Here is a 19176-nt window from a genome sequence, read left to right as displayed (position 1 = left end):
CTCTCCATACCGTTGTTCTAGTGTGGGATTTCAGCATGTGTCTTGGCAGGGGCCACCCACCACCAAAGCACAGCATCTGCTCTCCTGGCCACGGCTTCTCGTGTGTAGCACAGCGGCCCTTGGTCCAGGCTGCCCCTGCCATGCCCACTCACTGCTTCTCTGTCCCTCGTGGGGCAGCATGCTCACAGGAACGGTGAGTTCTCGGTGGCCACAGCCCCCGCCACTCATCTCCCTTGAAGTGTCACTTGCCAGGGGTGCCTAGCCCTCCTTCTGTGGACCTGGACAGGAAAAGGGAGAACCCTGCAGGGACCAGCAAAAGCTAAGGGTCTGAGCCCACTGAGCTGGCGGGAGGAGCAGCTCCTTCCACAGAAGGAGAAGAGAGGAGAACGTGAGCCCTACCTGTGGGCCAACGAGGAAGAGGAGGCCAGAGAGCGTTCCTTACATCACTCTTAATGGCCTTCAGGTCAAAGTAATCCCAAAGTAGGCCCAAGTGGCGTGTCCGGGGTGGCGTATTCAGCAGGAGCTGACAGAATCATGACACAGGCCCCGGAGCTGGGCCGCTACCTTCCCCAGGGAGTGAGGGAGCAGTGGCGTCAGGCCTGGCCCGTGGGGCTGGGGCCGGGGCGGCCGGGTTCCTCCCCCGTACGTTGAAAATGGGACCTGCAGCCTGGCTGCTTCCCAAGCACACACCGGCACCCCTCTAAGGGGAGTGGGCACTTCGGGCTTGGCAGAGGGGGCGAGCCTCCAGCTCTGTGTGCATTCCCGGCCTGTCTCTGTGGAGGGCTTTGCCTGTGCCTCCTCCCTCCCAGCAGCAGCCCACAGGGTGACACTTCCAAGGAAGAAGACTCCCAGGGAGGGGGGTTTCAGAGCTGCCGCCCACGCCACGCTTCTGACCAAGCCAGTGTGGATCCCTGGGCTTGAGGCACCCACGGAGCAAAGAGACAAGAGAAAGGCACTCCCAGTGGCTCCTGTGTCACGTGAGGGACCTGGACCCTCGCCCATGTCAGGTGCCTCTAGGACTGAAGGGGGAGGGCGTGTTCTCTGCCTGGTGGTGCAGATCACCTCTCACCAGCAAGGGCAGGCCAAAGCCCAGTGCAGAGCTGGCCCTAACCTAGTCTCTCTGGGAACCCAGGCTGTTTCACAAACCGGGCTCCCAGGAGCCTGCCCTGGGGAGGCAGCAGCATCTGCTGAGGCCCCACGTGGGCTCCAGAAGGCAAAGGTCTGGTGGAGACCACCAGGTTTCTCTGTGTGGAGTGTGGAGGGGCCTCAGGACCCAGTCGGCCCCCCACATCCAAGGCAGGGAGCACTGATGAGCTGGGATGGGGGGATTCCAGGATGGAGGCCAGGGGACTCGACCGCCTGGTTCTGTTCTGTCCCGCGGTCAACAGACGCGTGCTCTGCATTTCCCTGGAGCAGAGCAGGCGGCCCGGGCTGAAACCCTGGCTGGAGGTGGCCAGCCAGTGAGGCTGCCTATATACCCCCAGCAGGCCAAAGAGCAGAGGGTCGGTTGGTCCATGCCAGCCTCCAGCCCTGCCCTGCCGTGGAGGCCCTGGCCTCGGAAACAAGCCTGGGCACGTGGAGCGTAAGTACACAGCGTGGACTCTGCAGACAGGGCGGTGGCACCAGCACAGCTGGAGCCCAGCCAAGCCCACCCCTCCAGGCTGCACCTGTGCCCAGGACCCAGGGTCTGCCGGTCTGTCACTGTGTAACCACCTGCTCTCAGTGCCAGCCATGGGCCAGCTTCTGTGGGTGGAGAGCATGGCCACCCGGCAGCTGCACCCTGCAGCCAGGGTCCAGCCAGGGCTGTGGCCTCATCACAAAGGCTTGCCTGGAGAAGACGCACTGCCCAGCCTACGTGATTATCACAGGACTCGGGGTCTTGGTTTCTCGCTGGTTATCAGCCCGGGTGCCTCAGGACCTTGCCAGGGCCACTTGCTTCCTCAAGCCAAGGGGAGAGAGGCTGCAGAAGATGCAATTGCAACCTGTGTGTGTGTGTGTGTGTGTGCGTGTGTGTGTGTGTGTGTCTCTGTGTGTGCGTTACTGGGGATTGACCCAGGGGTGCTCCGCCACTAAGCCACACCCCTCCTTGGTTTTTATTTGAGGTAAGGTTTCCATATGTTGCTCAGGCTGGACTCGAACTTTTGATCCTCCTGTCTCAGCCTCCTGAATAGCTGGGATTACAGGTGTTCATGTGCCACCGGGGATGGCTGGATGCTGCAACCTATGTGACATAATCACAGAGGTGTCACCATGACATTTGCTATTTTCATCTGGTGGAAAAGGTTCTGCACACTCAAGATGTGAGCACTGGGAGGCGGGGTCTGGGGCCACCTGGCAGGGGCCTGGCACACCCTGCCTGACTCCCTTCTTCTCCCCTTGCTCAGTCTGCTAACTGGTAAGGTCCATGTGGGCAAAGGGGCAGTGTTAGGGGGCTCCCTGGCCCTGCTGGCTGTGGTCACTGCTCTGGTGATTGTTCCTTTACAGGTCTGTCTCCCCGACAGATTGTGAGCTGCTTAGAGTTGGGAACTGTCCCAGCTCCGAGGTCCATGGCCTATCATAGCATTGGAAATGCTATGATGTTAGGGGTAGGGTTAGGGTTAGGGTTAGGGTTGTGGGATGAACCCAGGACCCAACAAACAGCTGGTGACAGGTCCTCAGGGCAGCGCTGGACCGTAAAGCCCGGATCTCCACTGAGAACTCTGACGGCGCTCTTGAGTCCCCCTGCCTTGCTCTCCAGGTGTGGGGAGGGCCCGGCAATGGCACCGACCCCAAGGCTGTCACGAGAAGGAGTGTATCGGCATTCGTCTTGGCCTGAGGCTGGTGTTTCTGACCTGGATGGTCACCGAGTGGCCTGTGGTTCTTCATTACCCCCTTTTCCCTGAGTTTCTGGTCCTAAATCCCCTGAGCCCAACAGAGCAGAGGCCTGAGGGCCTGCACCTGTGTGTGGGGCAGGCTCTACGGAGGTGGCTGGGAAGGAGGCTGTGCAGGCCTGTGGCCCCCGTTAGGCCTGCAGGCTGAGATGAAAGGGCAGGCAGCTCGTCACCAGGGCTTATCAGGTTATAGGAATTTCTTTAATAGATAATCTCATTGGAGGGGCCTGGGGGAGGAGGGCTACTGGCCTGCGGCCTGCCCCTCCTCCTGCTCTGGGTGGACTCCGGTGCCCTCGGGGCCTGTGCTGAGCTGACTGGTTTCCCAGCAGAGCAAACAGTGGCCCAGAGTGGCCGTTGCGTGCTTTCTTCCCTTGCCCTCAAACCAGCCCGGGGGTAAAAGGTCGTTGCTAGTTGGTGGCTTTCCAGATGTATCATGCCTGGGCAGAAACTGGATTTCAAACCTCCCATTTCAAAGAGACACTGAATGCGGCCACTGCAGACGGGAGCAGGTCTGGCCAAGCCATGCCCACCGTGGACGATGTCTTAGAGCAGGTGGGGGAGTTTGGCTGGTACCAGAAGCGAGTCTTCCTCACACTATGCCTCACCTCGGCGGCCTTAGCCCCCATCTACCTGGGCATCGTCTTCTTGGGCTTCAGCCCCCCCCACCACTGCCGGAGCCCCGGGGTGTCTGAGCTGAGCCAGCGATGCGGCTGGAGCCCAGCGGAGGAGCTAAACTATACCGTGCCAGGTCTGGGGGCTGCGGATGAGGCCTTCCTCCGCCAGTGCATGCAGTATGAGGTGGATTGGAATCAGAGCACCCTCAGCTGCGTTGACCCTCTGGCCAGCCTGGCTGCCAACAGGAGCCACCTGCCACTTGTCCCCTGTCAGCATGGCTGGGTGTACGACACTCCTGGCTCCTCCATCGTCACTGAGGTAGGCAGAGGTTCTGTATTCAGGGTAATGTGGAGACTTCAGGGACAGGCAGGAGATGTACAGCAAGCCCGTCTGGCTCAGTTTCTCAACAGACAAGAGGGCAGGGTCCTGGTCTGTGTGCAGGTCGAGGTGTTGGGCTGTGTCCTGGCCTTCTGCATTCTTTGTCACAAACTCTGGGTGTAGGAGGAGGCTGGGCCTCTGGGAGGACAGCACGCAGATGCGCTGCATTGTTGGGATTTACAGGGAGTCTGAGGGCTTCTCTACTCCTGCCCCACTGGCTTTTCCCAGAGCCTACAACTTCATGTCTGTGCTTCCCCATGGTTGGTATTATGAAACTCCCCCCCCCCCAAGTGGTGACAGGTGACCTAAATGACGGTCACTGAGGTGGTGTGGAGTCGCCTTGACTTTGGTTGATCCCAGACATGCTCCTTACTAGGTGAGCATCACTGGGTAAGTTACTCAGCCTCTCTGAGTCTTCATCATTGAACTGGGATCATAAGACCTTGCCACACAGTGTTCTGGGATTCAGCTGACAACCGTGATTAAGGCATTATGCTGTGTGGTCCTGCTTGTGTCCTGTGGGGCAGGGCAGTGGTGTCCAAGGGGCCTTGCTTAGATGATTTAATTGGTTCTTTGAGCATTTGCTTTGAGAAGTTTTTAGTAAAAAGTGACACGATATTTTCTCCCTTTATGGACCTTTTGTGGGCACTTGACCAACTGGAGAAGCCATAGGCCTAGACCCATTCAGAGGCTGTTAGCCATGGCTTGGCTTTGGTGAGGACATCGTACATCCAGAACAGGAGGACACCCTTCCACGCCCGCCCCCCACTGTCCATCGCCCCTCCGGCCTGCTCAGGGCTTCTCAGTCTCCTTCCTTTCACCCCTTTCCTCGGTGGCTTCAGTGCCAACATGTTTAGGGCTCTTCCTGGCGGAAAGGCCAGTGTCCCCTCCCCTGACATGATCAACACTCAGCCTGCTCACCTGGGGAGAGCAGGTGCTGGGGCAACTGCCTTACATGCTGTTGAGTGGACACCGTCCCCAAGGCATCCTCCCGTGGTGGCTAAGTTGCCTGGGTCACCTGCCAGGGGTGCTCCACCCTGTGGGACCCAAACGGGAACCTGCTGTTCTCTGGGCCAAGACACACTGTGCAGGAAAGGACTCCGTGCAGACACTGCCCAGGCACTCGTCCATCTGTCCATCTCCAATGAACATGTTCTGAGCTCTCCCTCTGTCCTAGCACTGGTGGTGACCCTGCAAGGGGACAGAGGAGTTGTGTGAAGTTCCCTCATAGAGTCTGCAGTCTCAGGGAGGGTGTGGGTCCACTAGTGACAGTCTCAGTGGGGCCTGGGAGGTGCTGTGCGCAGGGCAGAGGGGCCGGGGCTCTGAGGGGGAGAGCGCTCAGGCCGGCTGCTCACAGCCGCTCATCTGAGCTGAGCCTCAGGGTGATTTGGCCAGCAAGGGGAGCCGGTGGTGGTGGAGGGGGTAGGCAAGGGCAGTTAGTAAATCCCAGGCCCAGGGAACAGCGTGAGTCAAGTTCAAGAATCAGCAAACTTGTGCCACCTCGGGGAGTTATGGAGTCCTCAGGGTTACCAGATAAAATATAGGGTACCCTGTTAAATTTGAATTTCAAATAATAGAATTTTTAGAATTTTTGAGTTGGGTTCTTGCTATGCTGCCCAAACTGGTCTCAAAGTCCTGGATTCAAGTGATCCTCCTGCCTCAGGCTACTGAGGAGCTGGGACTGCAGGCACGTGACACTGGACCTGGCTAGATAATGCCATTTTGTTTTTTAGGATAGTTATATTTTGGATATTGCACAATATTTTATATTGATAACTGGGTTTGGGAATACAGATATTTCATGGAATGTATTTATGCTAAAAAGATTATTGCTTATCTGAAATTCAGATTTAACAGGGCACTCTGTATTTTTATTCGCTACATCTGGCAAACCTACCTTAAGGCTAAATGAAGGGGTTTGGTCTTATTTAGGCAAAGGAGCAAGACAATCCTAACTAGACCCAGTGAATGGGCTGGAAGCAGGTTGGTGGTGGGATCGGAGTCTTCTGAAATAGGGAGATGCAGGAAGAGGCCAAGAAAAGAGCCCAGATGAGAAATGTCAATCCACATGGTTGTCATGGCGATGAAATGCCACCGTGCTGGAAGGGTATGGAAGTCGCTGCGGGTCAGGGAGAAGGAGGGGGCTGCGGGTTCTGGCCTGAGGGGAGCAGGCAAAGGGAGCCACTGAGCCCTGGGCTGAGGACCAGGAGCTGCAGAAACGGGGAGGAGGGGCCAGAGGCAGGAGGACAGAAGAGGTTCACAGAAGCGATTGGCTCTGTGTAGTGAAGAGGGGCTCCAAATGAGCCCCAAAGCGAGAGCTCTGGTGAGGACTTTGAGAGTCCTGGGACTGTGACCAGCAGGGACAGTGAGGGTGAGCCGCTTTCAGGAGGAGTGTCCACGGTGCTGGACTGAGTCTGCGGGTGCTGGGACTCGCGCAGAAGGAAGAGCAGCGTGGGGCACATCAGGCAGGAGGCAGAGGAAACGGGCCCCATTTTAATTCTCCCCTCAGCGGCTCTCAGGCTGCCCTCCCCTCCCTCCCTATCCTGAACTGGAGACTATTCTTGAGGATTGACTGTAGTTATCCGTTTCTGTAGAACTAATTTTTAACCGAGGGTTGCCTTGGACCTTGGAACTGCTGGAGGAGGAAGATGAACGACCCTGTTTGAACACCAGGTTCAACTCCCTCTCCAAGGCTTGGGGACTAGGCTCCTGGGGAAGGGATGTGATGTCCCTGGCTCTTGACTCCCCATCAGGAGGGTCTGCTCTGCCTGCCCTGGCTTCAGCCGTAGCCCCACACCAGCCCAGGCGGCCACTGCTTCCTCTAGGCCTGAGCACAGAGTGAGAGGGGCCATTCCCCGGGCAGAGGTGGGGGGAGGTGGTCAGGCCGCTGCATCCCAAGCCTGCCTAGTCCTGCGTGGCCACCTGCATTCCCACTTGTGACCACGGAGAATAGGGATTTTAACGGGGACCCTGGGTGGTTCTTGTGGTGAGGCAATGGAGAACAATCCCTGTTGTTTCCTCTACTGTGCTGGAAAGGGCCCAGTGGATGGGCCTAGGACACCTCCTCTGGTCCTCTTTTGTGCCAGCCGGCCTCTCTGTGGGGCCAGGCCTGTGTCCCCAGGGTGCACACATGAGCCTGCGTGTGGTGGCTCTAGGAACTGATCCACACAGCTTGGCAGTGTCCACCCTTGCGGGCAGTGGGGTTGGAAGTGAGGCTGAAAGAGACCGGCTTCCTCCAGCCCCAGGGAGGGTCTGGCTGTGCATGAAGCCCGGGCAAGGTGGCCACCACAGCCTGTCAGGAGGGGGACGGGGCAACTGACAGAGGCACAGACTTGCAAAGATGGAATGAAACCAGAGCAGCGGCCAGGAAGGGATGAGTGAGGCCAGGGGTCACAGTTCCACGTCCCTTTCCACCCCGTGACTTCAGTGCTGTAGAGCACTGTCCCTCTTGATATGGGGGACGTTCAAGCAGACCCTGGCAGCTGGAGCCACACCCTGGGACAGCCAGATAACCCAAGATGAGCTCTCCTCCTGTGTTCCAACGCCCGAGCCCAGGGCGCAGGAAAACCTGTGGGTCCACGGCTGCAGAATGGCAGCCTGGGAGGGCCACCTGGGAGAGGCTCCACCGGAAGGTGTGCTTCCAGTCACATTTCAAAGGAAATGAACCTTGGGATTGGTGGAGAGAATGAGTGACACTGAGCTTGTCACTCCATGGGACAGGACGGCTGATGGCAAGGCTTATGTTTGTTCCTGAAAGTCCGCATAATGCAGAGTGTTCACTCCATTGCAGAAAACACGTCGCTCACGCCGAGGAACGCATCCGCCGATGACACCCGGCCGGCTGAGTTCCGCCTGAGACTCTGAATGTCTGACCCCGGGACAACTTTGGACATGTGGGGAGGGATAATAAAACACTTTTTAAAATCAGACAAAGCCCTTGAGCTCACAGGGTGAGGCAGGACAGGTCCACATGCCTGTTTCAGTTGGGGACTGGGGCTCCAAGTCGCCAGGTGGCTTACTGCCATCACGCTCCGCAGTGCTGCTTGTTTGATGGAGCCATGAATCGGAAGCAAGGAGAGAGGGGGACAGGAGGGACAGGAGGGCAGGAAGCCCAGGAAGGGCAGCAGGAGGGGGCAGAAAGCCCAGCTCCTGCCTCCCTGCCTCTGGTCTCCCTGGAGTCCACTCTTCTATGGCTTGCGTCACGTGGGGCCCTCTGAGTCTCCTCCTACCTGTCAGATGTCACCCCATGAGACTACAGTGCTGGCCGCCGCCCCTAGACGCCAGAATGTCTCACCCCTGCCTCTGCCCTCCTCAGGTGCCACTCAGTTGTGACAGAATGTCCACTGTCACTGGTGGAATTTATCCAATTAAACACATGGAGGATCCTCAACTAACTCTGGAAAACATCCTATGTTTCTTCTGCTACATTTATTTTTGGGAAAGCACGAGGCTCTACTTTTTTCTAGAGAACTGACCTGGCAGCCACGTCTCCTCTGAGGTCTACCTGTTCTTGCTCCTTTTCCAAAGTCATTTTGTCCTTTGACAGTCGACTATGAAGGACAAAGCACAGGACCACAGCTGCTTTAGCGAATGTCACTTTGAGGGTGTTAGAGGAGTGTGTTGATGCTCATTGTCTTGTGTCTTAGGAAACCGTGCAAGGGACAACCTGAAGCTCTCCGAGGGGCCTGGCCTTGTCTGGAGGGAGGGTGGAAGGTGTGGTTCTGGCTCACGTGCCCTTCTGTTCTGGGTCCCTGGTGGCAGTTTAACCTGGTGTGTGCCAACGCCTGGAAGGTGGACCTCTTTCAGTCCTGCGTGAACCTGGGCTTCTTCCTTGGGTCCCTGGGCATCGGCTACATCGCAGACAGGTGAGTGAAGGCTGGTCCTGTCAACTTCCCCACCGCGCCAAGAGAGGGTTGGGGCAGGGGTGGAGGACATGGCCAGTTGGAGCCCGTTGCAGAAGGTGGCAGAGATGGGACGTGGTGGCAGTTTCCAGCTGCTGTGAGGCTGCCTGGGGGAGGAAGGTGAAGCCAGGTACAGATCAGAGGTGGGGCAGGGGCCCAGGGAAAGGGGAGTGAGTCAAGGTGTGTCACAGCCCCTGGGTGGACGGGTCATCTTGAGAAGAGGGATGCTGGCCAGGCACACTCCTGAGGCAGGGCTCGTGGTGAGGCAGGAGTTCCACCTGAGGTGCAGAACTGGGAGCTGTGTGGGCGCGGCCTGCCAGGCCCAGGAGGGGTGTCCGTGGGCAGGTGAGGTGACTCTGGCCCAGGTCCTCAGCCTCCTCCCGCCTCTTGTCTCTTCAGGTTTGGCCGTAAGCTGTGTCTCCTGGCGACCTCGCTGGTCATGGCCGTGTCCGGTGTGCTGACAGCCGTGTCCCCAGACTACACGTCCATGCTGCTCTTTCGCCTGCTGCAGGGGATGGTCAGCAAGGGCACCTGGATGTCTGGCTACACCCTGAGTAATTACCCAGGGCTGAGGTCTCCCTGGGCCCAGGGAGGGGGCAGTGGGTGGAAGGGGGCCGGGGGGGGGTGCGTTCAGAGGGAAGGGGAGTCTTCAGGGTAGAGAATTGTGGTAGTTAATTGTGTGTCCTGTGCCCGGGCAGGCGTGGGTAGGTGTGGCCTCCTTTTCTCCTCTGTGGCTGTGGGGGGGGCTGCAGGAAGCCAAGCCGGTGGGTGGGGGGGAGAGTGTTTTAAGTATGAAAGAGCCAGCAACTCCTTAAAAGAAATAGAACTCAGATGGCTTAAATGACAGTCCAGAGCTAGCAGGAAAGGACAGAGGAGACAGACACCATGGGTTTTTAAAAACCCAGGAGCAGTCTGCACATGAGCTTTTCTTTATTCTACGAGGGGTCAGAACAGAAAACAGGAATTCCCTCCTTGGAGGAAAGCAAATAAAAGAGTCACCTGAACTCTCCTGAGCCCAGGGATGGGGCCCAGCGGCCCAGGGAAGCTAAGCCATATTTCTGCTCTTTCAAGAAAAAAAAAAACAAACAGCCAGGCTGCTCCTCTAAAACTGGTGTCCTATGGCTTGGCTTTCCGAGGGCAGTTCACGAGGGCCTGGAGAAACCGTGTTCCTGCCTTGAGAACCTCGAGCACTTGGTTACGTCTGGTGGTTCAGCTGAGGTCCCGTGTGCTCCACAGGCACTGCTTGGTGCATGGAGAGAGGAGCAGCTGGGGTAGATCCATGCTCCAGCACCGAGCAGCGGTGTGATCTGGGGCAAGGGCCATGATCTCTCTGTGCCTCAGAAGCTTCAAAATGGGAATATGATGGTGCCCTCTTTTCTGGGGTTGCTGTAAGGAGCCGGTACTTTGCCCTGGGTGTAGGGTAGGCTCAGACCAATGCCCGCTATGCCGTCGCCTCTCTAATTGTCACTGGTGCTGCTTGGCAGGCAATGGTAGGGGCTGGGGTGCTGAGATAGATAAGGTGTCCTCCTCCTTTGGGAGCTCATGGGAAGGCCAGGGGCAGGTGCCAAAATGGGCATTTAGCCAAGAGCCCTCGGAGACTTCTGTCCCTCGATGCGCTTCTCCAGTTGCTCAGGACACACGCTACCTGGCTGTCCTCTTGCTTACTGGTGGCTCCTTCTCATCTCTTCTCTTGGCTCCTGATTAACATGGCAGGACCCCAAGGCAGCAGGCTGTAGTCCTCCTCCATCCCAGACCCCCAGCTGTGCCCAGTGAACACCTCGCAGTCAACACCACATCCCCTTTTCAGCTCCCACGCCTCCAGTCCACCAGTGAACCTCGTATTGGCTTTATTTCCAAAATGCACACAGAACCCTGCCCACGTCGTGACCTCTGCTGGTCCACGCCACCACCGTTGCCCCATCTCCCAACAGGCCTCCCGGCTGCACCCACGGCCAGCTGTGAGCAGGGCTGCAGGGTGAGCCTTTGGAGACAGGCCGTGGCTTGTGGCTCTCCCACGGCGACTTTCCCTTCCACTCAGTAAGAGGCAACGTTCCTGTGATGTCCCGCAGGCCTCCCAGAATCGCCTCCCCCCAGGCTCAGCCCCCATTCGCCTGTTTTCCTGATTGACCCCTGCAGCCCGAGAGTCTCCTTACAGTTCCCCTCCAGTCTGTGGGCATCCTGCCACTGGACTGAGCCTCCCTGTCATCTGTGTGGCTGCCTCTCCCACCCCGTCTGTGTCTCTGTGTCTCGGCTCCAATTCCGTCCATCTGTCCCACCAGCCCTGTGTAAACGGCCTCCCTCCCGCCACGTTCCTGATCTGCCTTCTTCTTGCTGTTTGTTCCCCCACGGTGCAGACACATTCCAACCTAGTATTTAATATAAACATACACCACGTGGGTTGCCTGCCACCAGAACAGGAGACCTCTCGTGCCCTCGAGCATCCTAACAGAGAGAACAGCTCCATCCCCCGTAGACACTTAGCTGTGCAAAGCTGATGGTCCCCAAGAATGTCCAGCTCAGCCTAGAGCTTCTAGGGGAAGAGAGGCTGAGTCTGAAGCCCAGGAGAGAAACATGGAAGGAGGAGCCCGAGAAAGAGCAGTCGGAGGGCACAGGGCAACCCGGCTGCCCGGGAGTCTGGGCTGGGCCAGTTGGTGGAGGTAGGCAGAGAAGCTGGGCAAGCAGGTGTGGTTTGGGGACCAAATGAGGGCCACACAGAGAGGAGCTGGGAGCAGGCTGGGCCAGGCTGGGGCTTGGGAGAAGAGGCCAGTGGGAGTGGACCTCTCAGACCTGCCTCCCCCGGGGTCCAGCGGTGACTTTCTTTGTTTCAGTCACAGAGTGTGTCGGCTCAGGCTACAGAAGGACAGTGGCGATCCTGTACCAGATGGCCTTCACCGTGGGGCTGTTGGGGCTCTCTTGGCTGGCCTATGCCATTCCCCACTGGCGCTGGCTCCAGCTGGCCGTGTCCCTGCCCACCTTCTTCTTCCTGCTCTACTACTGGTAATGTGTCCCCCGCAAGTCTGCACAGCTTCCTGCTCTAAGTCCTGTCGCTCCGGGGCCAGGCTCGGTGGGACGGAGGGCCGCTCTGTCACACGGGCCACCTTCCAAGGGGCCATGGTGTCCATATGGGTGAGGCAGAGCTGCTCCCGGAGACTGTGCCCATGGGCCATTTCTGCCCTCAGGCTGTCCTGATGTTGCCAGATGACCCCGATGGCATTGGGTGCTGTCCTCAGACAGAGCCAGTCCAAATCCACACACACCCCCCCATAGACGGGAGCGATGCCACAGTCAGACTAAAGTCCAGGAGCACAGCGCTGCCTGCCCAGCCCGAGGCTTCCAATGAGCACCTTCCAGAAACACGAAGCCCAGCTGCCCGCACTGAGATGCCCTCAGTGGTCCCTTCTCATGGCTGGGTGAGAGGGCAGGTTTCCAGGTGCCGCTCCACAGCCCAGAGGAATCTTGGATGGAGATGATCCATCTATGGTGTCTAGTCCAAGGAACAGGGTCATTTTACCACCAGGGCTCTGCCTCCTGCAGCCCTGTGAGGCTCCCGTGGTCCGGCGTGGAGCACCCTTGGAGCTCCCCCCGACCCCCCGTCTATAAGTAATACTGGCATTGACAAGGCTCTGACACCCCTCTAACCCAGCCACATAGTAGGTATTTGATCTTGATTGAGTCAATTTATGAATGAATGAATGTATGAATGATTGAAAGGCTGCCCAGGGTAGGGTGTCCCTGGGAAACGTGTGCACTGCGTCACTGCGAAACAGAACTAGTCCAAATGAGGTGTTGTTCTTAAGAGCCGTGAGCACCTTGTAGGGTCTGGCAGGAAAACCAGCTCCACAGATAAGCGTCATCGTGGAGGGAAGAGGAAACAGCAGAGGGAAATATCTGTGCACCTTCTGCCACAGTTCTGCTGAGGGTGGACCTGGAGTAGACCCATCCTCTCCGGGTGAAAGCTGGCCCCCAAGCATTGCTTGGTGATGGACGGAGGGGGCCCGCTCCTGGAGACATGGGGCCCTGCTCCACAGAAAGAAGACTAATGGGGGGCTGTGGTCCCTTCTTTCTGTGAATCTTAGCAGGTGACCTGAGTCTGAGTGACCCTCAGAGCTCATGCCAGGGCCACACGGGCCAGCACACAATCGCCCTGGGCCTCATCCACAAGCAGTTTGAGGAATCACAGTTCCAACCTGGGGAGGGGGTGTCTCTGACAACTGCACCCTCTCCTCAGCATTTTGTCAGGTGAGTTCTGGGGAATGCCACCTGGTGATGCACTGTGTCCCTAGGTGTGTGCCGGAGTCGCCCCGATGGCTGCTGTCACAGAAGAGAAACACTCAAGCAATAAAGATAATGAACCACATCGCCCGGAAGAATGGGAAATCGCCTCCTGCTGACCTACAGGTGGACCAGGAAGGGCTCTCACTTCCCGGACTTGGGGCCTCTGGGGCTGCCCGGGGAAGTGGTGGAGCTGTGCTCGAGGTCAGGGTGTGATAGCCATCAGTGGCAGTGGCCCCCCGGGGACCACCCCACTCACAGCTTGGGTGGGTGATGATCTTCTCCCTCCTAGATCCTCTCTCTGGAAGAGGACGACACCGAAAAGCGGAGCCCTTCCATTATAGACCTGTTCCGCACGCCCAACCTGAGGAAGCACACCTGCATCCTGATGTACATATGGTGAGGCCTTGCCCCGCTGCCCGCAGGCTGGCCTGCAGCGCTGCCCCAACGCGGGGTGCAAAAGAAAGTCCCCAGCATGGTTCAGGTGTAGAGAGAGCGGGGCGAGAGGCCATCTCAGAACAGTGGTCAGCAGTCAGAGAGCTCCGAGGGGTCTTATCTCCCTGGGGGCTGGGTCATGGGGAAGGCCCGTTTGGACAGGAAGGACAGTTACTGGGCCGTGGAGTGGCAGAGAGGAGCTGCAGCTGCCTCAACTCTACGAAGCCTACTCGGTGGGGAGCAGCAGGTCTTGACATCGTGTCGGAAGGTGGAGGGATTGATGACATCAATCAGGAAAGCTGAGCCCTTCAAAGGGGAGACCCCTTTCTTTTCTCACATCTAAAAACCTAAGGACCCTCTTGAGGGTCTCTCTGTGCCTTCATTAGCCATTGGTTAGAACTCCTGTGCACTCCCGGCGTACCCCTTGCCCACGCCAGGGGTCTGCTCCTCTCTCAGTGGCTAGCATGGGAAGGGACCCAGCCTGTTGGATTGGCTCCTCCATATGGGCGTCCCTCAGAACAAAGTGATTCTTAAGTTGCTCTCTGACACAGGGTCCTCAGCGGCCAGACCCTGGGGGAAGGTCCTCTTCCCAGTAGCAGCTGCTGGCACTAACACCTAAGGCTTCATTTGAAGAAGGAGTCGACCTAGTAGGGCAGTGCCTGGCGCATGGTAGACCCTCAGTAAATATTTGCTGAAAGTTGAATGAGTAACTGCTGTTCCACGGAATCCACCCAGGGTGTTAGATACTGGGCTCGCCCTGCCCTGCCCCTGCCTCGCACTCACCAGCCCTGTCCCTGAGTTTGCCCTGGGGTCCTGCACCCAACCACAGAGTGAGCCCTTGCAGAGCCCCGTGTAGCTGGCGGGTTTCCGTGGTGCCTGATTCTGCAGCCCCTCTGTGGGCAGCCTGCAGACAGGAGTGATTGCTCACTCACCCGGACTGCTCAGTTTCCCCTGCACCCCAAGCACATACCTCTCAAGGTGGCATTTGACGCCTCTGTTACGGCCACCCCCATCCAGGCAAATCTCGATACTGGCTGCCGGCACTCTCTGCAGACTTCCTGATCCACTGAGAATACAGCCAGGTTTCTTTTTCCGACCCGCAAGTAAGGCTTTATGTGATCTGGCCCCTGACACCTTCTCCCACTGTCCCTCCTATGCCCCACCTGCTTCTCTTCATTCTGCAAACTGGGAATCTGCCCACCACTTCCTGGCTGTGTTTCCTTTAGAAAGAGCCTCAGTCTCTCTGTGACTAAGTGTCCTCATCAGCAATGGAAGCAATAACAGTATCTAGCTCATAGGGGAATTAAAGAGATGATCTGTGTAGAGCGCTTGGAACAGTGTGGGGTACAGATACAGCAAATGCTCAGTGAGCACAGGTTTTTTTGTTTTTTGTTGTTGTTGTTGTTATTTTAATACGTACATGCAATTCATGGGTTCTGCCTGAAGGTGGCAGCCCTGCTCATTTATCACCTGGTGTGTGGACAGGCAAATTCAAGTTGTAGGCTCTTCTCTCTTGAGCCCATCTCCTCATCAGCAGTGTGTGACAGTTTCCACTTCACTGGCCAAATGGTGCGGGGGTGGCTCCGGTTCCCTAAACTCACTAAGCTACAGGTGTGTGCATTATTTTTGTTTGTTTGTTTTCCTTTTGACCCTTTTGTCCAATCAGCAATGACAAGAAACAAAAGCCCCACAAGCATCCTCTGGCTGAGGCTTTTATAAAACAAGGGGGGCACATTAATTAGGAACATCAGTTGCCATCTCGGTTTCGGGGCACACAGGCAATTTGCATGCTGGGACAAGATCTGGATTTCTTATTGAGCAAAGTCTCGTTGAACAATGTAGACACAGATATGATCTAAGAGGCTCTAGTTTCCAAAATGATATCCCCCCAGTGACACACAGCACCCTCCGACTGGACTGGAGAGCGGGCAGTTTGGGAAGGCCCCTCCATCTGTGTCTGTGTCCTGTGACCTACAGATAGAGGGCCCTGCAGGGGCATGGGGCAACGATCAGTGCCCGTTAAAGATGGTGCTGTGAGGTTCAGGGAGCGCCCTGTGCAGGTGAGGCTCTGCCTGCACCTCCGCTCTGTTGTGCCCAGGATCCTTGACCTTGTTACCATGGTGATGACGATGGTAACAGCGAAAGCTCCTAAGCATAAGGCATCCTCTCACATCATTAAAGGAATTTGTCTTCAAGGGCCCTTCTATCGCCCTCTTTTTGCATTGCTCTAGAACATTCTATGCCAGTGACACATTCTCTCCAGTGGGTGGGGGCGCCCTCCCTGAGCTGCTGGTCCCCTGCAGAGCTTGCCTTTGACTGGGCTCTCCTCTCGCCCAGGTTCTCCTGCGCTGTGGTCTACCAGGGCCTGGTCATGCACATGGGGGCCACCAGCAGGAACCTCTACCTAGACTTCTTCTTCTCCGCGCTGGTTGAACTCCCTGCGGCTCTCATCATCCTCGTCACCATTGACCGTGCTGGCCGCATCTACCCGTTAGCCTTGTCCAGTCTGGTGGCCGGGGCAGCCTGCTTGGTCATGCTGTTTATCTCACAAGGTGAGTGGCCTGTGTTCGTTGTCTTCCAGGGAACTGGGCGTTGATAAGCCCCTGTATCAAGAACAAAGGGTGTCACCTTCATTCACCATCTCTCTTTGACAATTTAAATGGGCGTCTGACTAATACATAACGAGCACTTTATAACTGTGTGGTTTGGTGAACCTGGACTTGTGGACACCCAGGCGGCATGGGCTGAGCGCCCTCCCCCAGCACCTCGGCTGTCCTTCCCGCTCCGTCACACCAGATCCGTGCAGCCCTGCCCGCCCGCCCGCCTGCCACCCTGGCCTCTGTGGACGCAGATCAGTCCTCCTGTTCCTGAGCGGCCCAGCCATGTTGCAGGAAGCTGCCTTTCCTGTCTGCCCTGCGGCTCCTCCGTGCACACGGAGAGGAGAGAAATGTAGACCCACCAGGAGAGAGATTCAGGCAGGGAGCAGCGGGAAAGGGGACAGGAGGAGAGGGCTCAGCCTGGAGCTCGGCTGCACTGGCATTGGGTGGCAAGCATCAGATGAGGTCCCCTGTGAGCCGGGAGACAGCAACCCTGGACGGTTCCCCAAGCACAGCAGGAAAGCACTGGTGGCTTTGGGTGGGAGTCGCTCAGTCTGACCTCAATGTAAACGTATCCCTCTGACTGCTGTAACATGTGGCCCCGGCCAGCGGGGCAGAGTGGACACAGCTGTTCTCTGAGGGCAGCGATGCTGTGTATGCCCTGGCTCCGACCCCCCGGGACCATCTCCTTCTTCTCTTGTTTTGTAGAAGCTGGGTCGGGTGTGGACTTTCCCAAGGCTCAGCCTGGCTTCTCGGGGGCACAGAGCAGCAGAGGCCCGAGAGTGCCCCTGAGCTGTGTGTGCAGTGAGCAGCCTCCGCGCTCCTTGGGAAGCTCACGCCAACTGAGTGAAACCAACCGAGCCTTCCCTACGTCACCGGTGTCTGGGGCCAGGGGCCAGGGTGGTGCAATATCTGTGACCTCAGGGGACTTGTCATGAGCCAGTATTTCTCAGGGCCACTTGTACTCTGGTGTGGGGGCAATGTCGGTGACAATGTCAGTGGTGATTAGGGACGCCCATTACTGTGGTCACCCCCAATGGGAATGGGGATTCCAGCAGCTGTCTGGGGCTCACTCCCTAATCACCCTCCCTGTGACTGGCAGGAAGCTGTTTAGGTTGGAAGCAACACTAGATAGAGGACTCCATCAGGGCTGAGCCTGGAGGGAGCTAACTCACCTGCTGGGATGTTTCAGGATGGCTAGCAGCCGCGCTGTTCTAGGATCAACAAACCTCAGCCTTTAAATTCCGCAGTCACAGGGGGAGTTTGACACGTTACCTGTAAGACTCATAACCACCTGTGAGCTGTGCAGCTAGCATCCACCCCAAGGACGCCAACAGCTTGTCTAGGTCAGCCTGCTGACGGGAGGCACAGCGGAGCCCCCAAACTCATTCCTGTCTCTGGGGACGAATGGAGTCTTCCCAGAGGCGTCACCGTCAAGTCCTGAAGTCTCCCGAGCTCGGCGCACTTGTCTGAAAATGAAAGGGTCAGAGAGGATGCCCTCGTAGTCCGGCCCAGCCCTCCACGCCTTCCCTCTGTGGCAAGAGAGCGCCACCCTGGTGTCCCTCTGTCTCTGCAGACCAGCACTGGCTGAATATCATGGTGGCTTGCCTGGGCCGAATGGGGATCACCATTGTGCTGCAGATGATCTGTCTGGTCAACACGGAGCTGTACCCCACCTTCATCAGGTGAGTGCGTAAGGTGGGGGGACATCGTCACACCTCCTGCCAGCCAGGCTCACGAGGACCAAAGTTTCCAGGACGTCTCCCCGAGCGCCCCCAAGGATCGGTCAAGTTGAACATTCATTGGGTATTGCTAAGAATGGGTGCTCAGAGAGGTAGGGTTGGGCGTCAAAGAGAAGGTTCCGGGTTATGGGAGAGAACGTGAAATGTGGGCACTGGAGTCAACTAAGGGCAGGGGGCACGCCAGGCCCTGTAAACAGGTGGCACAAGAACAGGCTTCTGGGATGGAGGAGGGAGCGCTGGGCAAGCCGCGGGGCTGCTGAGCTTAAGTATCCCGTTAGCACTAGGCGGTGGTGCGGATGTCAGCTGCTCTGTTACACGCTGGACCAATAGTGACAAGCCTTTCCACACCCATGACCCAGGCTGCCTTTACAGTTGTTATTGAACATCCTCCTCCTCAGTTTTACACAAGAAGCTGAGGCTTGAACAGGGAGAAGGACTTCCAGGGTCACACAGCTAGAGAGCGCAGGGCCACGCCTTTCTGACCTGGACACGTGTGCTTTCTCCACTCAGACATGTTACTGCTCTCTAAACCGAGGAATGTCCAAGAAATGTAGTGAAATATGAAATTGACCATGGTAATACTTTTTAAAGTGTTCAGACGGGTGCCGTTGGGGGCACTCACATTGTGTGGTCAATCTCCAGAGCTCTTTCCACCTTGCAAAACGGTAACTCTGTACCATTAAACAGCACCCCATTCCTCCCTCCCAGCCCCTAGCAGCCACCATTCTTCTTTCTTTCTACGATTTTGATGACTCTAAGAACTTCATCTAAGTGGAATCGTACAATATTTTTGTGACTGGCTTATTTTACTTAGCATAATGTCTTTGAGACTCATCCATGTTGTAGCACATGCTCAAATTCTCTCCTTTTTAAGGCTGAGTAATATTCCATTGTGTTCAGAACATGTTTGTTCATCCATTCATCTGACCGTGGAAGCTTGGGTTGCTCTCACAGTTTGGTGTGAACATCAGTGCACAGATATCTCTTGGAGACTCTACTTTCAATTCTTTTTTTTTTTTTTTTAAGGAGAGAGAGAGAGAGAGAGAGAGAGAGAATGAATCTTTTTTGTAGATGGACACAACACAATGCCTTTATTTTTATGTGGTGCTGAGAATCGACCCAGATCTACCACTGAGCCACAGTCCCAGCCCTCTACTTTCAATTCTTTTGGATGCCTATCTAGATGCGAAATCACTGGTATTATGGTATAGCTATGATGTCCCCCGGACACTCCTGTGTTCATGAAGGTCTGAAATATCAGATTACAAGAGCTGTAACCTGGGTGGTGGGTTAATCCAGTTGGTGAATGATTAATAACTTGAAGGGATGACCGTACGGGGGGTGGTAACTGTGGGCAGTGGGGCCT

The 19176-nt window shown here is 56.7% G+C and overlaps 1 protein-coding gene across 1 annotated transcript in view; it reads left to right on the top strand.

Moving 5' to 3' along the window:
• The first annotated feature begins 3392 nt into the window (after positions 1 to 3392).
• The window catches only part of LOC114096076 (solute carrier family 22 member 1-like), a 28230-nt gene continuing 12446 nt past the window's right edge, over positions 3393 to 19176 (top strand). The window contains exons 1-8 of the mRNA XM_027939570.2: positions 3393 to 3803; positions 8625 to 8728; positions 9164 to 9318; positions 11593 to 11761; positions 13048 to 13162; positions 13329 to 13435; positions 15809 to 16023; positions 17645 to 17753. Coding sequence (XP_027795371.2) covers positions 3393 to 3803; positions 8625 to 8728; positions 9164 to 9318; positions 11593 to 11761; positions 13048 to 13162; positions 13329 to 13435; positions 15809 to 16023; positions 17645 to 17753 — 1385 coding nt within the window. The remainder of the gene's footprint in view (positions 3804 to 8624; positions 8729 to 9163; positions 9319 to 11592; positions 11762 to 13047; positions 13163 to 13328; positions 13436 to 15808; positions 16024 to 17644; positions 17754 to 19176) is intronic.

Source organism: Marmota flaviventris, chromosome 6 (genome assembly GCF_047511675.1).
Source record: "Marmota flaviventris isolate mMarFla1 chromosome 6, mMarFla1.hap1, whole genome shotgun sequence".
Taxonomy (NCBI): domain Eukaryota; kingdom Metazoa; phylum Chordata; class Mammalia; order Rodentia; family Sciuridae; genus Marmota; species Marmota flaviventris.
This window is presented reverse-complemented; position numbering and strand designations above follow the sequence as displayed.